We start from the raw sequence: 27,714 nt of genomic DNA on the forward strand, positions 1-27,714 counted from the left end.
CATTTTTCAATGAGAAACCATTTTCAAGGGAAACAAAACATGTGGTCTTTGTAGACAGGTGGTCACTAAAGCAGGTTCGACTGTATGACAAGTATAACGAAGCGACAATGCAATAAGAATCCCTTGCTTTCCCAATCTTCAAAGCATCTGTCTTCTTAGGTCTTTTTAAAAAGTAACACGTGAACGATTAGGACAACGATGAAAATGACGACGACGATGATTTACTTTTTTAAACATTAATGAATATTTCATAATGATTATAATGTCAAACAGAAAAATTGGAAGATGTCAAAACATGTCTTCACGTAAAATATTTTAACAGACAAACAACGACAGACATTTTGTGTCGAAGAAAATGCTTGGAAATATCGTTTTAATACTTTTTGACAGAAATACTTGTCTTGAAAAAGTATTCTTAAGATTTTGATAAGAAATTACTTCCCTGTTAGAAGCTCATAAAACATATTGCTATTTGTAACCACAAATATATTACCGCTATTTAATTTCTGTTCCGCGATTCATCGCCGCCGTCGTCATGATTGTCAAAGAATTGTTGTAGGAGTGAAAATCATTTAAATATATTCTACTTTTATCTCATTACATCTAAAAACGAAATTTGGAAAACATAAATGCTTGCATATTGATAAATACACCGTTTCAGGAGTTTATACCCTGTGTGAAATAAATAGCAAACCATCCAAGAATGAGCATCATTATAACACAAGTTTGTGAACTTGGATTTATCCATTTTCAGAATCGACAATTTCATTAACACCATAGATCGTGGTTTATTTCTATAGTGTCACCGAATCAGCATGATCAGCGACTACTTAACGAAACATGGACGTCTAGTACTGGCTGTAGTTTGTTAGGAACCATGACAGTTGGGCTCTTTGCGAACAACACTAAGGTATTATTATTATTGCATGTGTCAGAATATGCCGAGTTAAACTAATAAAGAGGTAATTATGCAAAGCTACATGGATACCTGAAATAAAAGACCCTTTTCGTTTATACAGATCTATGGAAATAAAGACAATGACATCTTTCACAATCTTCAATGGACATCAGTCTTGTAACTGTTTGGCCTTTTTTAACCGTGTATAAATAAAGGTATCAATTCAATTCAATGATATCATACATTTCAAAGAGATGAGTGTGATTTTTGTGCGAAAGACAGTCAACTCGTCATCTCTTTGTAACAGACGGACATAAAAATTCAGCCACATCATGCCTCTAAAAAGTGCAGTGCCAACATTTAGCCAACCACAGAGGCATTTAATTATTTATTCTATGTGCAAGAGACATATTGAAATCATACAATTTTAGAAGACGATCCGTATTTACAATCATGTTTTTACATTATGTGCAAAAGATAATATAAAACTTTCTCTTTCATAATAGGAGACCAAATTTTTACAATGGATGGATGCTATTTACAAATACAAGTATTACAGGAAGCCATTAAAAAGAAACCCCCCTCTATATTCTAATATTTCCAAAGAAAGTGTTCATATTTGCTATAATGATCGCCATCTGACGGCTGATGTTATTACTAGTAATAAAACGCTCAATAAAATGATATTGCTGGTTGCTATCTTCACTTGTCGGTCGCAACTGGAGTTAGTATCGCCAGAGTTCTCAGTGTATTGTACTTCGTAAGGGTCCTCATCTGAGCAATGTAGTAATGGACTTTGGAATGATGTGGCTCGGAGGGACTCCGTGTTAGGAGTTTGCCCGTCGCTTGGGCGTTGTCCAGTAAAGAGCAGAAGACCCTCCTCAGGGTCCGGCACTGTCTTTACGAGCTCAAACTCCATGTGAGGTAAGTTGACCCCTAAGACGTCACATCCTCCTGCTGACGTCACGTCGAGGGTCCGTCCGACCTTCCATGCGCCGCGCCTTCCGCACCCAACGTTCTTGGAGTTGAATCGCTCGACCTCCTTATCGCACTGCGGCGTGAGGTACATCGCGAGACTGGTGAATTTAAAGTTTGTGGCGCCCTCTACAATGGCCGACGGCTCTCCTGCTGTTCTTGTTCCCTTGACTGAGACAGTGTACTTGGGGAATTGACAGAGAGGGTCGCGATAGAAGTGGTAGTGACCCTCCCACGTCTGATTGTCGAAGAAGATGAGGTGACGGGTTAGAAAGTAGATGTGTCGAACCTCGCAATGGACGCTGACCCAGCCCCCGGATAAGGCAATGTTCTCGTGTTGTATCCGAGGTAGTATTGGAGGCGCATGCTCACGTGCATTGTAGACGATCTGGCACACGGCGCAGTAATTCTGGAATGAGAAGGGAAAGAAAATGTTTGTAATAAAAAATGTATCACTTATTAATGAATAAGCCTAAATTATTAGGAAGAGTTTATAACTATTGAAAGTTTCATACTATTAACATGTTATACCAAGAGGGAAATTCGATGTCAGTTTGATGAAAAACCTCTAGTGATTAAAAACCAAAGATTTACTCAATGTTTTGTGAACAATCATGAAAATGACAGTAACATCATTGCATCAAAGTCGTACTTTTTAACATCAAACGCTTCGGCCCTGTGAAAAAGACTGTTTTACTTAATAGCTGAAAGAGTTGAGTTTGATTGATTCCATTACTATGGTGATACAAATGGCGTTCAGGTTGGACATTGACAGATCGCTTGTCGAGTGAAGGAGACACCCAAATGATGCAACAAATTACTGAAGCTACTCATATTAGAGCACTTATACCCCGGCCATACCAACGAGACTGATACCAGACCGGTTGAAGACCGATCAAAACACCACATTCCACCGAATGGCCGGAAATCGGTCAGTTTGGTGTCAGTTTGCTGTTGTGACTGAGCCTTTTAAGTCAATGGGCAGGCGGGGCAAATGACGCGACGGTCTGACTGACCGAGGTCATTGGCTAATTCTTCCAACGTCGCGCCAATTTCTCGGTAGCGCCAACTCCGACAGAATCAAATCAACTTTCGTCTTGTATTGATGCACACCGATGAGCTTACTCCAGATTGCTACAAGATTGCCTTCCAAGTTAAAAACCTTTCAACGCCGTCTACAAGCGAGAGACCATCACTGTTTTCATTAGAAAACCCTTATTATGATGAAATAGCATAATTATGTGTACAAGCCATCTGTCTATCCCTCGGCTTTAAAGATAAAGTTGAGTTCTGGCCATGCGATTGCATTGTAGAATCGATCAGAGAAAGTTGATCATGTAGCATATTAAGTAGAATTGGTGTGTACTGCAAGGTTTTAGAATCATCAAACGGATAATAAATTGGCCCAGTCTTGGTAACAAGCACTGTACATGGGACTACACAAATATGTGGCATAATAATTCAGGCTCTTATTTTTAATCTGTTACATGTCATATTTAGATTATGAAGGCATTTGAAGAGCCATGCTTTTAGTATGTTATTCAGTATTTAAAAAAATCTATATCAATGCATATTCGTATATGTCATAATGCATTATAAAGAGAAGTATCATCCAAAACGCTATTCGATTCCAGTATAAATTTTGAAATTGACATGGAACTTACATTGCAATAACGCTACCATTTTATTCAGCCATTTATTTTTGCTTCAGAAAATGTTCTCTTTGTAATCGACTTTTCATTAAATTAATACTCGTTTCCTCCTCTGTTCCGTAATTAATCTCCTCTAGACAATCATTTTTTTTTTGCGTGTTTTATTGCGGTGTATGATTGCCCGCATTTCGTTTACATGACAATGATCTTATTTATTTCACATGCGATCCTTTTCACGTAAGTTTTCTCTCCCCCAGAGAATTCGGAGAAGATATCGAGGGTTCACTGACACAAAGACGTAACTCTATATTTTGCCAAACTGAGTATTTGATATCAAAATGTTCAGAAAAATGTGGGCTGTCCAGGAAAGACAAAGACTTAACTCCACCCAACACCCAATTGAAGTCAATGGCTAGTGAAACATAGACTTAACTTAAGCTAATATAAAGGCCCAAGTGCTCAGTGACACATAAACCATTTTTTCTCAAAATAGAGTTACGTCTTTGTGTCACTGACCCCTCGATATAGTGAGGTTGAATAAAAGAGAACAAAGGTGAAATGTGAGCTAGAGCTAGATGCCGTTCTACTGAGTGGCAGGCAGGGGTAGCCACATTGTTTGACATGTTGGTCAATATCTTAAGGAGATGTGAAGTGGTTTTACGTACGGGCCAGCAGATGAAGAAGATGCGTGGAGAGAGAGGGGGTTTTGGTGGAGATGGAACGGGTGAGGAGCGTGGAAGTGAGATGAGGAGGTATACAGGTGGGTAGGGGAGAGAGACTTAAAGGGAGGGGTATAGAGAGTGAGGCAAGGACAAAGGTTTCATAGAAATATGGAAGAGAAGAGCCATTAATAGGAGGAGGTAGAGAAAAGGGAACAGAGCGTGCGAGAGAAATGGAGGGAGAGAGGGGGAGAAAGAGAGAAAAAGAGGGAGAGAGGGGGAGAAAGAGAGAACAAGAGAGGGAAAAAGAGAGAGAGAGAGAGAGAGAGAACATGGGAGGGGGTAAAATATATTCAAGAGTGATTATTGCGAATGCAACGGAGAAATACGAACAATACCACAAACAAATATTGCCGAAGGTTGAAACTACGCAAGACATAGTGCGTCTCGGATCAAAGAAGATAACTTGGGACGGAAAGACAAAACGGAAGGAAAGTCGCCTATCATATATAATATATAAAACAAATGTAAAGAGAATGATAAAACGCCGTTATTCACGCTCTAATTAGCAAATACACAAGTATGAATGACTCCCACAGACTTTGTAAATGTTGTACACCATCTTCTTCGAGCTGCGCGCTATTTCCCATTTTTTAGGAGCAACGCAATTTCTGTTCATCACACGGCCAAACACATTCGCAACAGATCGGTTTACAAACTTATCACCCAACAGAGCACATTGGCAATGAGTACAAGCCCCCTTTAATCAAAGATATTAGTAAGGACTTCGTAGAGAGGTGACTTAAGGCGGGGCAGTAATACAATCGCAATTCATGTCCTCCCTATGGGGGAATAAAACTCACCCCTATACAATGGAAATTCGGTGCAGATAATGACCACTTCAACGCATCTCCATGCCAGACACACTTGACGAGACCTTAATGAAACCCTAGACTACAGATCTAGTTTTTCCGGTACCTTTCCAAATTTCGCCGCATTTTTCCTCTTTTCTCCCCCCCCCCCCCCCCCCCTCCACTCCGTAATGTAGAGGAGACTCTTAATAGTGAAAACGGAGGACGCCGCGCTTCCTCTGTTTCTTTTACCGCACAGACAATAAGACACGTTTTGTGATTTCATTTGTTGGCCCATTTTAAACATTTATTCTGATGAAGACATGAGCGAAATCAAAGACGATTGGATTACACTCTCGTATTCGCTCATGACGCGATCATGTATCGCGTAACCCAGGAGAGCCCCGAGAGTAGTGGTTGAAAAATGTGATCTTCTTAAAATGTAGTCCAATGTCAAAGATTTAAAGAAGAACACCAAGGCGCATCTGCCAGGCTGCGGACTCGGGACGGCGGTCTCAGACAAACTCCATCATCGATTGATTATTCAAATTTCTGGTAGACAGAATAATTATGAAATTAAAAAGAAGAAAGAGAGCATAGGGTAAACTAGATCGAGGACGGAGACAAAGAGGAGACGAAGAGCAACATTTAGGAGAAAAGGTGACAGATTAGATTCATAAATATTGGTGCATTATAATTCACGTGCAATATCATAATCAAGACCATTCGTATAGTTTGCATGATTCGTATTCCAAGTATACGTGTTATGGATACATTACTAGGCTGGAATGTGTATCAGTACCATTGGCAGTAGTAGTGGTGACGTGGTAGTAAAACTAGCAGTAGTACTAGTAGTGGATGTAGTACATTTAGTGTCGTAATAGTAGAAGTAACAGTACTGGTGGTGGTAATCTTAATAGTGGTGGTGGTGGTGGTAGACGTAGTGGTAATAGTAGTAGTAATAATGTTGATAGTGGTAGTACTAGTAGTGGATGTAGTACATTTAGCAGTAATAGTAGAAGTAAAAGTAGTTGTAGTAGAAGTAGTAGAAGTAATAGTAGTAGTAGTAGTAGTAGTAGTAGTAATAGTAGTAGTAGAAGAAGTAATAGTAGTAGTAGTAGTAGTACAGTAGTAGTAGTAGTAGTAGTAGTATAGTAGTAGTAGTAGTAGTAGTAGTAGTAGTAGTAGTAGTAGTAGTATATAGTAGTAGTAGTGGTGATAGTGGTGGTATTAGTAGTAGAGTAGTGGTAGTAGTAGTAATAGTGGTGGTGGTAGTCTTAATAATTGTTGGTGTTTGTGTTATAGTAGTAGTAGCCATAGTCGAATTATTAGCAGTGGAGTGAAATAGCAATGAAAAAGATGATGAGCAAAAGAACATGATTCATACCAGAGAAATAGCATTCTCTGAAAAGACCGTCCTTTTTTATATAAAAAAACGATAAAAAGAAAAACTTACATGTAAAAATAAAAAAAACCTTAATATTATGGACTGGGGGAACATAAGAGTGAAAGACTCAGTGGATACTGGGTTTAAATACAGATAGAAGAATGGATGGAGATCTTGTCGAGAACAAAGAAAAAGGAAAAAGAAAGAGAAAGAAAATTAAGAAGTTAATAAAATAAAGAATAAAGAGTCGCGGAATGTTCTCTGAGGCCATATACGAATGGTGACATTACATGGAGAATAAATAAACTGTGAATTCGGATGAACAAAGAGATATCTCATTCATGAACCGCGGGATAGTCATTAGTCAATCATGCAAATGTCTCAAAAATCATTAATAATTCATCTTCCTCCATTTTCCTTCATACATCTTCCTGCAGGACTAGTAAAGTTTCAAAAAAGAATCCGTGCTCCTGCCACGAATATGACTTGTGATCGAGAACACCGCCTCCAGTCGACTTTCAGATGTTGAACATCTTTAATTTTGTAAGATGTTACAAGCAGACAAGTCATCCCTAAACCTGGCTCAAATTAGCGCGAAATTGTAACAGAAGTAGAAATCTGGGTCTCTGCCCTCCTTTTACACAACGCCAGTGGCAAGATATTTATTTTTTGAAAAAACGCGGGGAATTCAGTTATTTCTTGGCAACATAATATGGTTTCTCATCATCTCATTCTATTTATACTCGTAGTAATACCCGTCCATATTAAAATTCAATAACCCAAATCCAAATATTTTCTTTCCCAAATAGAATAATGCAATTGTATTAGTATACAATCGCAATATTCGAGTTATACGCCAAATACCAAATGATGTCGGGAGTGAAAAACGTTTTCCCTAAATTAGGTTAAGTACATGTAGATTAATTGGGTCGTGGCTAATACAATTGCGATCGGGATTTAGCCACGGGGGGTAAGAAATATGCGTGGTTTAAACCTAATACGTCGTCATGATTCTCTTTTGCGAAACAGAATACCCCATTTTCATGACATTATTAGGTCTAAGCTGAGTGATAACTTGGTGGCAATCTTCCAAATAAAATCTGAAGCAAATATGATATCTAGGATATTACTTATCATTCGCTCATTATTAAAGTTGTTGTCCGTGATGTTTGATAGGATAATCCATAATGTTTGTCCCACATAGCGCAATTGATGCAATACGCATTGTGACTATTGAAATACAATTATTTGTAACATGTGAATGAAATACGTTGTAACATGGCACTTAACAAAGATTGTGCATTAAATTTGATTAAATCACGAAAATGGTCTATTTACAAAGAGTGTCGTGTCGCACACGGTCGCAAAGACCTTCAAGAAATCAAAACTCTCCTGTGATGCCTATACAAATTGCGTACGGATTATGTAAATTGTCATTATAAAGCTCAAACATTTTAAAAAGTGACGAATAAAGCTGTTACAACAACCTCAGGTTATGTTCTTTAATTTTGTTGTGATAACGTTATTTTAACATTACATGTATTTTAATGATCGCTCACAAAAACGAGAAAAAATGTGAATTAAATTAATGTTGTCTAACCAGTATTGCTGTGACAAGAAGATCAATCAGCTTTAGGTTCTCATGTATTACATTCTGCGCAGTGGTAGAATAAATGATGATCTTGACAATCTGCGCAAGGACAACATAATCACAATTCAATGCGCTCCACTCCATTCACGGAAAGTAGGCGCCACGTGGTGCGGATAATGTTTCTACGTCTTAGGGAACGTCACCACTGCCGTTAACGATTTTCGTGTGTTTTAACCGGGGTAGCAGAAGACTAGTGTTTCATCCATAAAACCATAATCCTATCATCATTATATATTATAACATTACTATTACTGTTACATTACTATTACATAGGTATTACTGTACATATGATTTGCTCTATTTCAATGTTACCTTAGAATAAAGATGTCGAAGTTCGAGGATTACTTCTTCAACTTTACCCATTTTGTTCATGATCATTCCAAGTACTCAAGCAATCGATATAAATTTTCAAAACATACTTCCCGCGCCCAACGACTCATTAATGTGAATGTTTAAACCGAATGGTTGATTCTTTGCATCAGACTTATCTTCTAAGTAACATATTTGATATAGTGATTCTACATGACATGGGATCGAACAACGTTTATAGAAAAGTAACAATATCACCAAAACCGAAGATAAACTCATCAGGGGGTGTTTCATCAAATAAAAATGATTTCGATTTTAAGATCGATTTCAGGGTTTAGTGAAAAAACCCCGAGAAGAGCTAATCATTTCGAGACACAGAGTCATCAACCCGGCAGTGCGGACGCACCGCTACAGTTTAAAATAGCATGACCTTATTAACCCCATTCGTTCGTCTGCAATTAATTCGTCTCCGCTAAGTCTTGTTCTCACACCCATAATTTCTCATCGTTATCATATCTCTCTCTTGGCGCTTCTGTTTCTTCATCAACAAAATTGTTTTCTCTATTCATCATGACGACAAGTTTAATTGACGTCTTGTGCCCTCTGAGATATGAGTTTATATGATTTACTTTTGTGACAAAATGGTGGCTGTGTTTGCTCACATGGGGTCGATTGACCCCCATGCCGTCTGCAACTACGGATTTTGGTCACATTTTTCCCGCGGCTATACGAACTCGGGATTGATAGTCTTGAGACAAGACAGGACTTAATTATTTGTGATATTTCATGGCAATTAGGCAAAAACTAAGTGTGAACTATTTGACTTTCAAGAAAAATATGAGTCGAAGTTAGAAAATTTGATATTAGAATAAACTGACCATTTTATAGACCTGTAATTTTATTTATTTCATATTTGAGTTATAGAGAAAGATATAGAATGGGTTGAACTTTTCCTGGTAGTATGTTGTAGAAATTCTTATTAGAAATCTTTCGTGACCGAAAAGCTACTTTTTTTTTTTTTTTTTTTTAAGGCTTCATGTTCTTATCGTTACGTCAGGGCATGATATCAAATAATAGCCTGAAACACGTTAAAACGTTACAAATAATGAAAAACAAGCAAATGCAAGTTATACAAATGAAAAGCGATCAAACACACTAGCACTTTAATAAAACTGGTTCATCATATAACTTGCAAGACTGACATAACTAGTTGATGGACCTTGGAGTCGAAATCTGCGTGTAATTCGTATGTGTTCATCGTGCTCATGATTTCTTTGTTTATGTAAGACTTGTTTGCATTGCAAAAAGTGCGATTGAAATACCTTGTGGTGACAAGCTTAGAATTGGAAATAGAACAATATTTAGACAATTTAATTTTTAAAACTGTTTCTGTCAATTTGTCATTTCTGTCATTTTGCCACTTTCAATGGTATCATTTCGCTGCATTTGTTTTGGAACTGAAAGAATTTCTTTCCTACCGTATATTGGAAGAAAAAAATATCCATCAGTATCGCATTTTGATAAATAAATATACAAAAATCAATATCAAAATTATTTTGGGTTTAGTTCGTCAACGAGTTTGGAGATCAAATCCAAAGTGAAAGGTCTGTAACGTGAGACAATACAGCCTAGTTTAATAGCTTTGGAGTGCACACATTGGCTAGGAGCGTTGTCATCGACATGCATATTCATGACGTCGAGTTGGCGCCCGCGGTAATCGGTCGCAAAATTACGAGGCGAGAAAGAGAAAGTATCGATAGCAGGAGATAGTCTGTACGAAATGAAGTTAGGCATTCTTGACTGATCGCCATGACTTGCCGAGACGACACCAAGTCACTAATGATACTATCGCACTCCGAAAGCAATTGAAGGCAGTAGATAGGTAGAATGGATAGCCATCAACTAGTGAATTAAATTACGTCACAAAAAGATCCCGAGAAAATGAAAATGTCATGAATCAAGGGGTATGGACTTAGAGACTAGCAAGGGACCACAATTTTCGAATAAGTCTTGGTAAGGAGATGAAAGGTGGCTTGGAGCAAAGATGTATATTTGTCTTTTTTTTGTTCAGCCGCATGTTGACATCGCAGAAGAACCAACAATGTTTTGGGTATAATATTTGTTCAAAGATCCGAAGCTGGGGGTAGGTTAGAAGGATACGGAAGATGATGTGACAGGATTGGAGTTAACTAAACAACACGAAAACAGGACTTTCCCCAAGTACATTTGTAAAACCGAGGCCTAAAGAGGATAAATGTATCTTGTTATCGACAACTTTTAGCACAGGCCGATCTAACATGTTTGCGTACACCTATTTCTTCGGGTAACTCATCTCCACTCCTCCCCTTCTCTCTCTGCCTCCTCTCTGTCTCTATCTCTGTCAAAATATATCTTCTTCTAATTCCAATCTCTCCCTATATCTCCGATACAAAATATTATCTTGATTTTTTTTCTTATTTGCAGACTTCTAAGATATAGCGGATTTATAAATTTCAGTTGAATAAAACCGATTTTTAGTTCCCTACACATACAATCATGCTCTTATATCAAACATGATTAAAATCGGGGTATGCAACTTTCCTATTCGGAATACGAGAAATACTAAGCCAAATTATATTGAGTCAGTGACACAATATAATAATCTCCTTTCAGTATGCGCACACGTGGAATTATTAATCCATTAATGTTAGGTAATAAATCCCAAGGCAAGACGTGGCGCCAGTTTCGTAACTGGTCACGTGATGACCACTTCTCAACGTATCAGCGCGCCGAGAACAGCGGGCCAAGATTACGGTTTCTACTTCGCTGCCTTGCTAGAGCAGCATCAACCATCACCGTGATTCAGCATGCGACAGTTTTTGCGAGAATAACTGTAGTGTTTCGTTGGTTGATAAGTAAGAGGAGTCTAATACATAGATGAAACCCTGTGTAAACAATGTTGATTGTCGAGGAACTGTTGGGATCTGAGATATTGGAACCTAAATGACTAAAAGTTTATAAACTGTGAAAAAATATCCATCCGATGAGTTTGAGACTTTGAGAATTGAAAACCTAAAACAGACCAAAAGAAGAAGTTCGAAACTAAAAAAGTACAGCAATTTTTAAACCCTATAAGCTAAGAAATACAATGAGTTATAAACATGTTCATTTGTAACATTATTTTGAACTTTCATTAAAATGCTAATGTAGTAGGCTACTATAATGTTTGTCATCATGGTTTTATAAAGAAGATTCGCCTTTTTTTAAGAAGGAGAAAAGTACATGTGACTTTCGTGAAATGAATTCCAACAAATGCCGCTTATTTTTACAATGAAATGTAAAATTCAATTTCCTTCAGAAAGGTACAGCATATTGTGATAAAGACGACATTCTTTTCTTGAAAGACTATTGAGTGTCATGAATAACTCACTGGATATGATCGACCTATTTTCATCCTAATAATAATTGTAATACATGGTCGATGTAACTTGAATGTAACGAGATGATAAACAATTTGGGGATTAAGGCATGGATCTGTGAACATTTTATCTATGTTCTTTTATTTCAAATTATATGCAGGTGCATCGTACTCGAGTACTCAACGTGGGGGTATAATCCCTTCTTTTCCTCTCCTCCAAGGGCTTTTTGAAATGCATCCCCAACTAAAACGAGACAATATCCGATCCTAGCTTTTATTATCTGCCCAGATCGTGTGCGCTGCATGATTCCCACACCTACCCCACCCCACTCAAACGCTCCTCAACAATAGCGTCCATTTTTTAGCGGATGGAAATTAATTTTAATCCGATTTTTCTTCTCCGTTTCAGTTTGGAGGAAATATTAGCCGCGGGCGGTAGACATTTATTTGCCTTTGGTCCCAGGTACCGGTGGCGATGTATGGCTCTTTGTTCTTCGCCGACTGTCGTCGGGGTAAGCCAGTACCGACAGGCTTTTCAGTCGGGATAATCTGGCGTGGTATATTTTGTAATATTATTAACTTTGTGCCGCTGCCATTGAGCAAATAGATGCCCGGATTAACACAGTATTTGCCCCCCTTTTTCTTCTTCGACTAATCACAATAGGAACACTTAATCAATCGCGAATGAATTCAATAAGAGGCCTGAAAATGGTGGATTGTTAAGATAATGATTAATGGGAGCTCTTGTTGATTGCTGACTGAGGTCTAAATTTTCTAGTTCATTGACATCATCCGACACCTTTGAGACTTTTTTGTTTCTCTCTTTCTCTTTCTCATCACATCATCGCTTGTTCGAGCACGATGATTAGATGTAAGCTCACTTTGTGATTGGTCGTTCAACCAATTGAAAATGGAGCGATCAGACTTCAAAAGGCGGTGCCGCTCGTCTGAAATACACTGGGCGTCTTTCCAGATATGTTTTGAATACTAAAATCTTCACAAAGGAGTATTTTTCGATGCAAACATTCATATTGATGTTGCTGGTGTTTTGTGCTAAGCTACTATGGAGTTTTGGAGCATTATTAATCGTCTGTTCGTGCGGCATAGAAATCTTGGTATTAAGATAGATACAACACTGCAGCCCCGAGGGTTTGAAATGTTAACTATGCCATCCATATAATATCAGAAGCAACTAAAATATCAGAAGTACATTTACCTTTCCATTTGGAATCCAATGATATCTCGCTGAAAATGAGGTTATTTTCGATTTCTCAACGAGAATGTATCAATACTTCAACAACGGATTTGTGATATCATAAGTCGATATGACCTATTCTTTTAAAGTAATGTTTTACTCCAGAATATGAAATGAAATTTATTGGAATATTAATAAAGTTAACTGAATAAAGCAACTGAATTATTTTTCATAATTTGTGATGCCTGAAGACTCAAGCTTTACATAATCCATACAGGATTTCTATATATTGGTTACTTTTTATAGTCGCTTTGACATCATTTATGCCATTTGAAAACAAAGGCGCATGACAGGCTAGCTTGATGATCTTTCATTCATGAGTTTCTCCCCCATCATGGACCAATGGCATTTTTTCTTTTTGTGCAAATACCTTTGGGCGAAGACGCCAGATTACTTCACTACGATGGAGATATTAAATTCGTCTTAAAGCGAAACAATAGCATCTTCCGAAACTAAGAGCCAGGATGGTTAAGTTCCTGTCTCATTTTACATACTGTGAAGCTACTGATGTCGCTTTTAAGGAGATACTTAAGGGGGAGAGTACATGTAGGGGTAGCAACTGCAGGACCGATATATTATCCATGGAAAATCTGTTTTAGTGTAAATAGTTATAATCTTTTACCATGGTTACATTATCTTATACCCGGCATCCCCACGTTGATAGCATTTATAAGGGGGAAACGACACTTCTCATACGTTCCCTCGTGAAATTTGAACAATGTTTCAATAATAACAAAGGTTTAGTAACTCAAAGTTAATTATTTAATTAAAGGACTTTCATTATTGCAAGGAAATAATTCAAATCAATTCTGAATTGGTTATCATGCATTTGGTTGGTTGTTTTTAGACCAGTAAAATATTTACAGACAAACAGAAACTTGTTGGAAATCACATTCACTAAACAGGCACAATTCGTTTTTTCGGACATTATACCGCATGTCTTTAATACACAGTCATGACACAAGTTCGATTTTCTTATCTTCCGTTGCTTCGTATTCAGCTATTACATGTATACATTGTCTATAACAATATCGTTTGACAGATGTCACTTGTGCTTATCTTTTAACATTCAATGAAATTTTAATTTGATTTTGTGAGAATCTGTTTCCCCGTCTTAAATGAAACTGATTTCCTTTTTCCACAGTGCCCCGTCCTATACATCAATCAGATAGACTGGAAAGCCACCTACACGGACAGACAGACGAAGCTGGCTAATGAAAAGGAATGATTGCTGTCGCTTTGCTGAGACAGACATGGCTCTCACGGGACAAGGTTATTTCATCCCCTCGATCAACTTTCAGACGGAATGTTGTAGAACCTTGTACGCTGACTGCTGATGAGCTCAGAAACCAATAAAGGCAGATGCATTGATTCACCCATGTTGCCTGTCTGTTTTGAAAAATTTACCTACATGTGGAGAAACTTTAGGAATACAAAATCCGAGATTCAAAGCTCGGAAACTTTTCTTCTTTTTTTCTTCAGGAACTTTTCAACGTCCCTACCCAAGGGAACACTGCGACAAACAATAAAATATTACATATCGTCTTCCACTTCAATTTGATTAACCAAAGATAACTGTCTATATTTAGCTCTCAAGAAATGATGAATTTCGGTAGCTATAACTATAGAGGATATAATTACTTGTTTTCTTCTGCGAACGGGATAATTTTTTTTGGTAAGGTTTGACTGTTTAGATAATTATTAATCCTATGTAGGCCTATCCGAGTGTCAAGCAATATTCAATTATTATCTTACATTTTTTGAACATGTAGATCATTCTCTTCACGTTTCTGCTGTTGCTGACTAGGAATACTTGCATTATGTAATGTAATATCATATTTACTTTTAACATTTATTTATTTATTTCGTTTTATTTCAACAGGGTAGCCCCATCAGTAGTTAAAATACTGTTATACTTGGGGGCCCTGAAAATTGAACAATGTATACTGAGATTTCAATCATATCTAAGAATAAGTTATGGTACTTGATCTGACTTACAGTTCTTCTTGGTTCTAAGTCATTGCTGTATGTCGCATATTCATCAGGTGAATATTCAAGAAGAAATAAGGGTTGTTGCAAAGAAAATCAACCCAGGTGCATGCAAACCTATCCATCTGTGAAACGGTGAGATTTTCGAGAAAAAATTGCACTGAGTAGCGTATTCATGCGACTGATCAGACAGCGAGCAACCATGCAAGAAATCAAACGAGTGGGACCACATTTTGTGGCGTACAGACCGTATCTGACCATGCATAAAATCAAGGCAGTGGGACTATGCCAAGCAAATAATGACCAACACGAATGTTACCTGTAGCCCATCTGCCTTGAGAGATGAATTCCAACAGGAAGAAGAAGAAGAAAAATGTAAATGAAATTTCTGGTTCTGTCTCAATGGTCTTGTGAACTTTAATGCAATATCACGATCAACATTGCTTAGGCTTTGGAATGTAACTTCTAGTCAGCTAGATTTCTTCTTCTTTTAAGGAGCATTAACATTACATAGATGGCTTTTCAGACATTGTAGAAGATATATTTTATTCCAAAATGCAAAAGAAACGTCTTAAACTCGTTTACATCGTGGCTCATAATACCTTTTCTATTACCGTTATTATTTTCTATAATCCTTTGCTACATGTACATTCTGAAATCCCAATATTTACGACCAATAAAAATAGATCGCGTGTCAAACTTTGAGTGTATTAGTGTACTACATGTCATCACGTCTTCTATAAATATTAGATATATGGCTGGATTACTTTTATTGAGAATATCATAATGGCGATGCTCACTCGTAGCGGTGTTAAATCCTTCCAACAGTTCAACGAAACTTCAATTACCCTATACCGTAACCAAAACAGACGAGACCATTTAATGTGATCCCTGTTAAGAGTAGTCGGATGCGATGTCGGTAACTCGACAACACGACATCGTCTTCCATTTCATTTTCCCCGTCGAAAAAGGCAGAGCCATTCACATTTATACATGTTGAAGACCGGCAAAGTTCAAGTCGAGCGAGGTCCTTATAGAATGTTCCATGGAGTGGGATTGCCGGTGTAATTCCAGATCCGATAAACCCCGAGGTCATAAAATCTTGAAAGCTTGATCCCACCGCTGCCACCATCAATGCACATCGCGCTCTTTGCTCATTAAAAAGCACGCTAGCAAAGACTGTGCGCACTACTACATTCCCACCACTTACTATAGCTAAAAAAGGGTTGTATTCTACAGTAACGTCAAGATATGTTATTGATAATAGCAATGGCAACGTGCCCTGAGGCAAGTGCACGTTTCTGGGCTGTGTCGCACCCTTAGGGGGTAACATCTCATCTCATTGGGGATCTTAGTTTGGTAAAGACGCGCAATTCACTGCGTGTTTACCTCCCGGAATTAGCCAGGCTTCTGGCTGGGAATGTCTTATTTCTGAGACGCCAAGGGATATCTTCGTGATCAGTCTGAAGAGCACGGAAATGAATGCACCATCAATGAAGTCCCTTTCCCTATTCCAGTACCAGAACATGTTTTAACAAGGCCTATATTATGTTCCTACAATGATTTCTATGTGTCTGCAAACACGCCAACACGCCTTAATTTCCCAATCTTGGTAATGGGCAAATTTTAGAAGTACATTGACGAAGGGATTTTCATCAATCCCCTATAACCTGTAACATTAAACCAGAACAGACTCCTACAAACACGGATTAGTAAAGACATGGTCAGGTTACATCATAATAGTACTTTGCTATTTCAGTTCTGCATAATGATAGTTATAAACTTGACAGTACAGGCCTTTACAATTTTTGCGAATATATATTGATAATCTTCGACTTTCAGGGTCGATGCGAGGCAACAAAGTGAATATAATTACGCAAAAAACACATCTAATGATTGCATAAGTACAGAAAAGATCTCTTGTCAAATTTTGTAATGATCAAACAACATGATGACAATTTAACACAAACGATTTAACTCTTTTTTTATAGTTTCAATTTTCCTATCACTATATAGAAGATAGTATGCGAAGTTTATTCTGGCAGGTATAATTCTAGTACTTTTTGGCAGGCAGGTGCATAATTTGATAATAACGTTTGTTATGTATCAAATTCCACGCACGTGTTATTTACGGGTGGGGTATAGGTAGAGAGATGCTAGTTTCCATTCATAGAAATCAGAGGAGTGGAAGCAATGTGCTACTAGTTTGCCAATCGAATATCATTGAAGCGAAATGCTTTAGCGTCGCTTCATTTGCAAATCATGCATACAAGTTGTTTTCAATTCAAGTAGTTTACCCTCAGGGGTTCGAAAATGTGGTTTCAACAGATGACCTGAGGGTGGTGGTGGGCACATTACCAAAATGCGGAGATTTTTCATCAACAACTTTTCATCATTAGTCTCCATTTATCCCATATCTGCAAGCTACACTGTATCTGCAAACCTGAACTGAACTATTCCTCTCGCCTTCTACTATTGATCTACATAAAAATGAATGCTCTAAAAAAAAAGGTGATCCTAAGTTTGAAGGATTTCCCTTGATTTATATTACTTTGAAGTCGAAGTTTTGTCATTATTCCAAATTATCGACTCTCATATTATATTGTCTTTCAGTTCTCAAGAATTCAACCACCAATCTACCAATTTAACAAAAACTCCTTAATTCTGCAATGATGCTTTATCTGTTGAGAGCCAGAAGGGCGTTAACCCTGTGTTAAAGTAATAACGCCCCTCTGGCTCCAAACAGACGCCTTATCAATTAAGCTACATGGACATATCAATTTTTAAACTGCAAAGTTTCTCTCTTGCGATGTTGAAACAATACTTTTGTTTGCCTCTGTAGGAGGTTCTTCGCAAATCGTCAACGTGTGAATTTCTGGTACATAGATTGAACATAAAAATGGAAATAAGCATTCTACTATGTTCTACGAACACTGCCAGGGGATATTAGGGTTTTATAGCGGTACCACGAGGTGGTTCTTCTTGAAAGCTATACCGACACAGCAACAGTTCATTCAACTCTTTGGCATAAAAAGGCCATTCATCTCTCGGCAGAACTGAATAATTCCATGCTGATGAGCACTTACACTGTAACTCCATCATCCATTTAAACCTCGTAACTCTATGCATCGATCCTACGATCCATACCTATATTGCAATGAATACGATGAATGTATCGTGACATTCAACACCAATCATTCGGATGAAGGTTTATTTGCCTGTTTGCAAACCATTACGAAATGTTAAAATGAATTACGGATATCTGAAATAGATATGAATTTCATTTCAATATTTTTCTCGCTGTCCTCAGCAACGTGGGCGTTGTGTAAATGTAGTTCCTTATCTTCGATGATTTGAGGTAAGTTATACCACAAGCCTTACATCATCCATTCATACTTCAACCGGGGAATGATAGTTTACATAACTACTTACAATGTACCACTTGGATTTATAGATGAATATATCAACAACAAAACCTTCATAGATGAATCACACAATAGTCATAACCTAATCCATGTACTTTATTAAACTTTTGTATAAGAATCATTCTCAAAAAGATCCGAACTGCATTAAAGACCTTGATTCCTGAATATCACCTTCATGAATACCAGGGAATACAAAGGTGACTGTCCTGGCTTGCATGCACTTTTCTCAAATGTAACCATCCTTCGTCCACTCTATAAAGCCACCACACCAACACACACAAAGACTCCAACATTTACACAGGCCAGACACATTTTATGAGTCATGGAATGATTCTTCCAGCTCTGTAACTTCTGAATATTGGTGATGGTTTGGGAGTTCAGGAGAACTCTTCAAGATCACCACCACCACGCTCATAAGTCGACTTTTAGGAGGAAGTACGGCGATTGGGCTGAATGGCAATGATTGAATGCTATCCAATTTACGACTATAAAATAAGAGGGTTTTTTTTCCCTCTCCAACCAATGTTAAATCAAATTCTGATTTCGTTAGTCATGATGAGCCAATAATCGGTGGGGCGTAATGTCACATTCTCCTGAGCTGGGCGAAAACATTGAGAAACCATTGAGCATTCAAAATCAGCCGGCTCTTGGGGATACATCCATCTCCTGAACATATTGACGGAAGACTTGAAAGCTGTTCACACATTCGGACCGGGAGGAAGAGTCAATAGGCAAAAAAGTGGTTTTCGATCCTTATTATGCTGGTAAAGCCACGCTGGTATGTCACGCATCAGCATGCTAACGCACATGCGAGGAAGGGTTGGGAACCTATCTTAAAGCGTTGATTTGACCCTATAACATGGGGGATGCTGCTTTGTGTGAACGCAGCTCACGAAATGAGCATTATTGAAAAAATGAGAGTTGATTGATCGAATGTTGAAATTAAGTTCATTGCCAACATTGTCAATGACGGTTCCCTTGAACTTTGAAGATATTTTATAGGCATGAATGAAAACCTTTATTAAAGCTAAACTTTAGTACTGGTAATGCGATTGCATTGTGAAAGAAAAGGTGTGAAAGGATCAGAAACAGTTGATCATGTAGCATGTAAGTATTGGTGTGCACTGCAAGGTTCTGGAGTCATCAAAATCATAATAAATTTGACCGAGTCTTGGTAAAGTAACAAACACTCACATAGAAAGCTATATATGGGACAACACACATCGTGTCGGGGATGGTACTACCTTGGTTTCCTTGTCTTTCTATGCTCATTACTCAGCCAGTATACATTTTCTTCCAAAATTGTTTGGCACATGTCATTTATTTGTAATCTTGAACATTCAGTGTAAGTTTCGTTTGATTCTGTGAGAATTAATTTTTTTTTTTTTACCAGTACTGGAGTTTATCTTTAAAAGGTCAAATCTGGTAAAAGGATTTATTTTTTTCGTTTTCCTTATTATACAGTTGATAGTGGTGTATTTACTAAATAAATACAGGTATATCAAAACCATGCTCATTTTGCTTACAGGGCTGTCACAATACCATTTTGACCTATTTGTCATTCAAATGAAGAAGTGGAGGAAGAAGAAGAGGATGGAGAAGGATGAGGTGGAGGAGGAAAAGAAGAAGAAGAAAAGAAGAAGAAGAAGAAGAAGAAGAAGTAGTGGAGAAAATAAAAGGAGAACAGCTAAATAAGGAGGAGTAGGAGACTAAGGAGAAGAAGAAGAAGAAGAAGAAGAAGAAGAAGAAGAAGAAGAAGTTAAAAATGAAACAATCAAGCATATCGGAGGCTGCTGGGTTTTAGTGCATAATTGTGAAAATGTTATCCGCAAAGGATTCAATTTGATATTCTTTTTTCTTTCTTTTCAATGCGGGTTTTGACGAACTGACTATTGAACCAACTTTATGTGCATTTCCTTTAGTCACCTAACGGAAAAGAATGCAGGACAAAGGCTTATCATGTGCTAGAAATAGAAATAATCAAAATCGGATGAAGATAAAATTGAATCCTTCTGTTCAGGACGCTTTGCATACATGTATTTCAATCGTCAGCATTCAATCAATTTCTCCACTTTAATCTTCTCATTTCATATGCTATTCGATCAAATCCGATGTTACGATGTAGTTCATTCATCCTCATTTCCGCATTTCTTTTCGTCAAATTGGATATTCATTCCAACAAAAGGCTTCCTTTCGGCATTTATATTATTAATTATTTTATTAATTTAGTTTAACGAACCAAAATGCAAGGGGAAAAAAAAATCATTTCAATTGTTAGTAAGTTACCATCTACTGTAGATTGATGAGTGTAATTTCGCCAAACAATATCCTTTATAATTTTTTTTCATTTTGAGTTAGACTGCTTCAATTCGTCTACAATGCAGAGTTCTTATCACCATTCTCTACTTCATATATGTAAATGTAGGAGGTACATCACAGGCATATTATGGCGTCATGCAATTTAATCGTGTAATTCTGCTGAAAAGTTCATCTCTTGTCGCTAATCAACATTTTTTTGCTTGATATGCATTTCTGTTCACTGATAAATAAATATTTGTTGTTCTAAAGCCTAATAATTGGATACTTTTGATCAATTCATTACCAGGTATGTAAATTCACACTTAAAACAAATCAAGGTTTTATTGAATACAGTTTGTCACCTTCTAGTACGTATTATTAAAGAGAAAAAAAGAAATTCAAAGGTTATACATGTACTTGAAAGGCATATTCGGTTACCATGACAACAGGGTTACCTTGACCACAAACCATGTAAAGTCATCCTAGTAGTAATCGACCAGAGGGAGGAATACCCCACTCCTTGGGCCTTTACTGACAAGAGGGTCATCCTCCTCTATACATATTAATATATTCTCTCTTTCTTTCCTTTTTTCTCCTCTCTCTCTCTCTCTCTCTCTCTGCGTGTGTGTGTGTCTCTCTCTCTCCCTCTCTCCCCCTCCCTCTCTCTCTCTCTCTCATCCTTTCCTTCCCTCTCTCTTTTATCTTCTGGTCAAGAAGACCATAATGCCTTTCTGTGTTAACTAAATCGTGACCGTTGAACTTTCATTCACATTCAGATGGATGACACGAGAAGCCATCCTCGGTAACCCTGACTACCAGATTACTTTGACCACCAAGCTCATGAAATCATCCAAACTTTTATCGACCAGAGAGAGGAATGCCCAGCTCCTGGAGTCTTTATTGATAAGGGGGTCATCCTCCTCTCAGAAAGTATAAATAAATTTTCTTATCCCATCTCTTTCGCATATTCTCCATCTCTCTCTTTCTCTTTCACCTTTTCCTTCTCTATCTTCTAGTCAATGGCACTGGAAAGCATCTTCGGCTACCATGACAGCAAGGTAACCTTGACCACAAACCACGTGAAGTCATCCTAATACTCATCGACCAGAAAGAGGGATACCCCACTCCTGGGGCCTTTATTGACAAGAGGGTCAATCTTCACGAAGTACATGTATTAATAAATTCTCTCTTTCTTTCTCTTTCTCTTTCTTTCTCACTCTCTTTCTCTCTTATCTCCATGTCAATAAGATCACTATGATATTCCGTATCATCTTCTATCTCTCTTTTGCCTTTGGGTTAGAGGAAGATTGTATTGGTGACTTCTTTAGTGGGTGAGTGACTCTTCTTCAAGCCCAAGGAGATGGACAGTCAAAACACTTGAGTCATCTCGCCTCAAGATGGCGGACAGACAATCTGTCTTTATGTTTACTCAGTGAGATATTGTTAACCGTCATTATTACGGTTGAAATGAAACAGTTTATTGATAAACCTTTATTGATTTCAGGCTTATAGAGTGGTGAAGTGTGACTTCATCAAAAATCTATTTTTCGAATTTCTCAATTTGTCCTTCATTTTTCCAAAAGAGCATAAAAATAATGACCGAATGTCGAAAACCAACTGAATATGTTAAGTATTGGCTGAGATGTGACCATTTGAATAAAAAGATTTCCTATAGGAGCTCAGTGTTATATTGCTCTGGTTCTTAACATTACGACCCATTCTAAAAATATGTTTTTATGATGTCACAGCTTTGGTACTCTTTACGTCAGCTCCCTCATAAGAAGGTTTTTAAGTCTTTAAAAGTGAATTGACAACATTTTTACCTACGACATGATTATCGTTGATGATCATTAACCACGTTACCCTAATCCTACGTATTTGTTGGAAACCACAGCCTCAACCCTACCCTGACGCAATGTGTACCGTTTCTCTCTATCCAGGTGTATGGGTATCTCGTAGGAGGCGATCATCGTTGTGGTTTCGATTAGGCTTTATGCGCACAATTGTAAAATGGCGCCTTGCTGGAACAGCCTACCAACTTTTGGAGAGTGCGGACTTTAAGTACAGAAGTATAATTTACGTTATTACGGGGAGTGGTATACTCTTTGGTAAGTTATGGAAATAAATTGAGTGTAAACAAGGTACAAAGTTGTTTTCCATAATCAGACAATTCAAAACATCTGAGATCAATGAAACAATTCTTTACCCATTCATGTGCAGAATAAAATCATTCATTTAAACATGAGAAGCATGTTCCGTCACGTGTACACCCTCATCGTGAAGTTCAATCCTTTAAGCTGAAAAACAAAATATAGATTATCATTCATGCTCTCACATTCTCTACCGTCTCGAGTGGTAAAAATATTGAACATTGCATTCTTTTAACTCTCAACAAAATAAAATCATCGGCCATCCCAGCAAGTCGAATACTTAAGTCTCCATTTCCATATCTGGCGACCCTCCAAAGCAGATCCGGCTTTACATGCTGCTTCAAGTAGTATCGATGCACTAAAAACAGAGTGAAAAGGATTGTCCGAAACCCGCCGCGCTCTTCCCTGACCCGGGGGCCAGGCAGGGAAGCGAGGAAAAGACAGAAAAACACCGTGTAATTAAATAGTGGATATTGAGTATTAGCGCTGAACCTGTCATGATATTAATGTTCCGAGGAAACTGTGAATTTATGAAACAACGTGTTCAGATGGCTGTGAGCTTGTCAAAGACGGTGTGAACTCAACATTAACAAGTTAACGGTCCCGAAGATGTTATGGAGGTTTGTCATGAATGAACAAAGAGATCAATGAAGCATCTTAAACAAAAAGATCTCATTGTACGCGAGATGTATAGTAGCTTTCTTGATAATTTTACAATGCACCTACAAAATCTTGAAAAGTTCTGTAGAATATGAATATATATTAACTCATTGCTGTCTATGTATTTTAGGCAAAGTCACATGGTACCAAAGAACAACAGGTATAACTAATAAAAAACACTGTTTACAAATGACATTTTTAATGTGTTCTTTTTTATTTTTTCATAATAGAGGACAAACCACTATCTAACTAACTAAAAGTATAAACATTGGTGAAACGTGAATATCTCTTCTTCTCACCTAAACAAAATAATCATCATTACGAAACGGATAAACTCTAATGTGAACGCATTTTTCTGTGTAGTTTGGGATTACCCCCCTACTTAGTATGGACGGCACGTAAGACTGGCAGGGCGCACGATGCAATCTGATATCAGCTCTCCAGAAAAAGAAACGTATATGAAGAATGGGAAGAAAGTGTGGAGTGCTTGCCACGAAGAATGAGACACAAAGAAATTGTGAGGGAGAGATAGAGAGAGTACGTTGAGGAGATGACAGAGGAATGGAAGAGGGAGGCTGGCAACGAAGAAAGAAGGAAGGAGAAAGAAAGAAAGAAGAAGAACGGGTATAGAGTGTAGAGGAGTAAGGAACTGACGAAAGATGAGTAGTTGGGTACATCTAGTGAAAATAATATATATTTCCAATGAACGATAATAAATTAAACGGGAAAATTGAATAGTGCATAATGATTAACTAATACAAGGAAAGGAGGGTGAGAGAACAAAAGAAGAATATCAACAACTTAGTATCAACGCTTATGCTGTTTTGAAAGAGGAGGAACAAGATTGGAAATTAAAAAAAAAAATTATAATAAATCTTAACTATGAAAAACAAATAAAGAATTATAAGGTTCGTGAAATAGGAAAGGCAAAAGAAGGATGACAATTATATATATAGAGAGATAAAGTTCAATACAGAGAGAGAAAAGGAGAGGGGGTGAGAGGGAAACAACGGGGAGATTGTAATATTGCGAGGAGAGAAGGAAAATATCTGATCGTCAGAAGAAATACAATTCGAATTTTAAAAAGAATGAGAGAGAGATATGATAGAAAGACAAGGAGGAATGCCAGAGAGAGAGAGAGAGAGAGAGAGAGAGAGAGAAGAACCTACATATGAGAAAGGAATTACGTCGTACGTCAGAGGAGAGAAGAGGGAATATTAAAGAATTGATAGAGTTGATGATCCGTAGCATTATGTATTCATATAGGAGGCTTAGGCTCGGTCGTGATCGTATTATACGTCTACCACGCAACGACTGAAACAACAACGCCAAAATCAAATCTCGGCACCGAGATTGAGTTATGATGGCGTTGACGAGGTCCACAGAGAAACCATCGAAGAAGATGATGGATGCTTAAACATCTTCATAATCAAAAGAATAGAGTTTCACGTTTCATATCGCGTGGTTGAATACGGTGCATTTGATATTCACGTCTATTCGATTAGAATTGTTGACAGTATGCCGTGTTTGACATATTTTAAATGTGATTGTTTCTTCAATTCAACCCAAGATTGCGCGCCTTGTCTCAACGATTCTCCCATGATTCTGAGAAACAGACAAGTTTAGATATGGTTCAACCCACATGATTTTTAAATAAAAATATATAACAAAGAAGACAACCAGGATTCAGTGATATACAGGATAGCCCAAAGGGAAAGTTGCGATTGGAATTGTAAGGAGAAAAAAAATGTTGTAAAGCGATGACTAAAGAATAGCCACGGTAAAGAATTGACAAATAACAAGCGTTATCCAACCTATAGCAAGAGATACGTTCACCAGAACAAAAAGAATGAGATTCATTTCACGTCCTATCCGAAGGAGAGCAACATCATTATTCACCGTCCCCATACAAAACAAAACAGGAGATCACCTTTGACAGCTTTATCCGCTGCCATGTCATAGTGGTCATTCTTGTCCATCCAAACAGCCTTTGACGTGACCATCAGCAATGAAGTTGCAATACTACTGTTTGTTTACGTTCATTATTAATGGTTTTAGCATCATTCTCACATCTTAGTCACAATATAAAAGACATTAAAGTCCTCAAAAGACATCACACATTCTGGAAGGATGTATCAAAGAGTAGGAAGGTTTAAGAAGAGGGTACTACTCCAAGAGCAAAGACAACAACCAACTAGGTAACAGAGACAGACGTGGAATGGACTCAGACTATCAGAGAGTACAACAAGTCATGATTTGTAGAGAACAGATTCTTGAGGGAAACGATGCTGTCAACCTACGAAAAGGGTGAAGATGTTATAAAAAATCTTACCATGCTTACCTCACTATCATCATCATATTTCCTCAACGGCGTCTGGTAACCTTTCGATCTGTGGATAATCATCTGTGCAGGATCGGTGTGGATGTCTCCTAGGTAGAGGGTCTCAGACCTTCGAACTGTCCCGGTGTCCTCCACCCGTCTCTCGTAAACCTCCTGTCGTATCAGCTGGAGCTCGTTCATGGTGAATCCTAGACCCGGTGTGCAGTCTATCTGCACGACGTCTCGTGAATTATCCAATACGATGTACTTTCTGACAACATGGAAAAGACGAGTCGTGAAATAGAAAACGGTAACTACATGTACAAGTAGATTGATTGAGTAGCTTAACTCTGAAATTGAACCAGATTAAGTGCTAATGACTAACTCTATGTTAACATGCCTAAAACATAACTAAACATAACAATGTTGTTAGAAAACTTTTCGACATGAATGAACATGTACTTCTTAAAGAAAAAAATATTTGACTTTCCAGAGGCCTGTGCTCTATCCATCTAGATGTTATCATAACAATCATAACAGGTGAATTGGTTAATTTGTCACCAAAGATTCTTAGTGGAAATAGTTTCTCAACAGTCAATCGGGGCTCGTTACACTTAACAACACAACAATCTGCAGCTTCGTCACAAGCGGCAGATTATGTTGTATTTACGGTTTATGCCAAGATACTAATCAACTGTTTAATCCAATCTGTACTAGTTTCCAGGAGGGATTAGACCACCCTGCAAGGTCACTGGCAGGTGGTTATCTCATCAAATCAGCTCTCACTTAACATAAGAAAAAGAGGATCATGGGGGACCAATGGGCACCGCTTGGACATTGTTTGCTATATAGAGGGCGCAAGTAGCTGCAGTGGGGCTTTAAAGTATTCTATAATATCAACTTATCCTCGTACCTGAAGATCGCAAGCGGCTGGTTCGGTTCCAGCATCCCCGGACAGCTTCCATTGAGCTGCTGCGCCAGCTTCATGGCGAATCTATCCTGGAACACCGTCAAGGTCACCTTCTCCAACTCGTACAGGGCTTCGTTCGCCCCATCGAGGGTAAAGGTCAGTCCTCCGATGGTCAGTTGACCCCTGACCCGGTAGGAGTAGGCCGGGGACTGGCACTGGTTGTCCGAGTAGTAGAACTGGTAGAAGGTGAAGCTGTGGTCCGAGTGGAACTTGTAACGGCGGGTGAGGAAGGAGGGTCCTGGTCTTGTCTCGCAGCTGTTATGGAAGAAAGAGTAATGTAAATCAGTGTAAAAAACAAGAATAACGTCATGAAACATAATTAGACGTCTTGCTTGCTTGCACTTGTATAGGCCCTATATTTTGTTTTTACTGAGGACCCATACATTTATTCTCCAATCAACCACAAAGCAACTACCCTTCCTTCACATTTCTTTTACACATGTGTTTTAAACCACTCAAAGAAACTAATTTTCTCTACAGGCAACAAACGCAAGTAGAAATGTGACAATAATTATCACTTAAAAATGTTATAAGACGAATTCGAATGTACTATCACAAAGTTCTAAGACAAGGCAACATTATTGAGAATGTACACTCTTAGTGTAATATATTACATTAGTCTATGAAGACTCAACTATAAATAAGAGTCGTCAGGTTTCTGCCTAATTGGGGTAATTTTACCCTCTTTTGAACACTGTTTACAAAACATCGGACGAAAAATCTCTCAGTCGGGTAAAAATAATCGAATAACCATGTGACAAACAAAGAGGTGTCGCTCATGTATCTGCATTATAAAACACTCCTATGACATGAATATGTGTCCTCTGTGTCCACTTTTCTCCTTTACGCCGATTTTCTGTATTAATTT

At 37.9% G+C, this 27,714-nt stretch overlaps 1 protein-coding gene across 1 annotated transcript; it reads right to left on the reverse strand.

Moving 5' to 3' along the window:
* Positions 1 to 8: 8 nt before the first annotated feature.
* On the reverse strand, positions 9 to 27,163 carry LOC581394 (protein APCDD1-like). Its single transcript, XM_030975634.1, has 3 exons — positions 26,790 to 27,163; positions 25,898 to 26,147; positions 9 to 2,282 (listed from the first exon to the last, which is right to left on the reverse strand). Exons 1-3 carry the CDS (start codon positions 27,161 to 27,163, stop codon positions 1,521 to 1,523), a joined length of 1,386 nt encoding a protein of 461 aa, XP_030831494.1. The 3' UTR covers positions 9 to 1,520.
* Between the last annotated feature and the right edge of the window lie 551 nt (positions 27,164 to 27,714).

Source organism: Strongylocentrotus purpuratus, unplaced genomic scaffold (assembly GCF_000002235.5).
Source record: "Strongylocentrotus purpuratus isolate Spur 01 unplaced genomic scaffold, Spur_5.0 spur5_scaffold_8, whole genome shotgun sequence".
Lineage (NCBI taxonomy): Eukaryota > Metazoa > Echinodermata > Echinoidea > Camarodonta > Strongylocentrotidae > Strongylocentrotus > Strongylocentrotus purpuratus.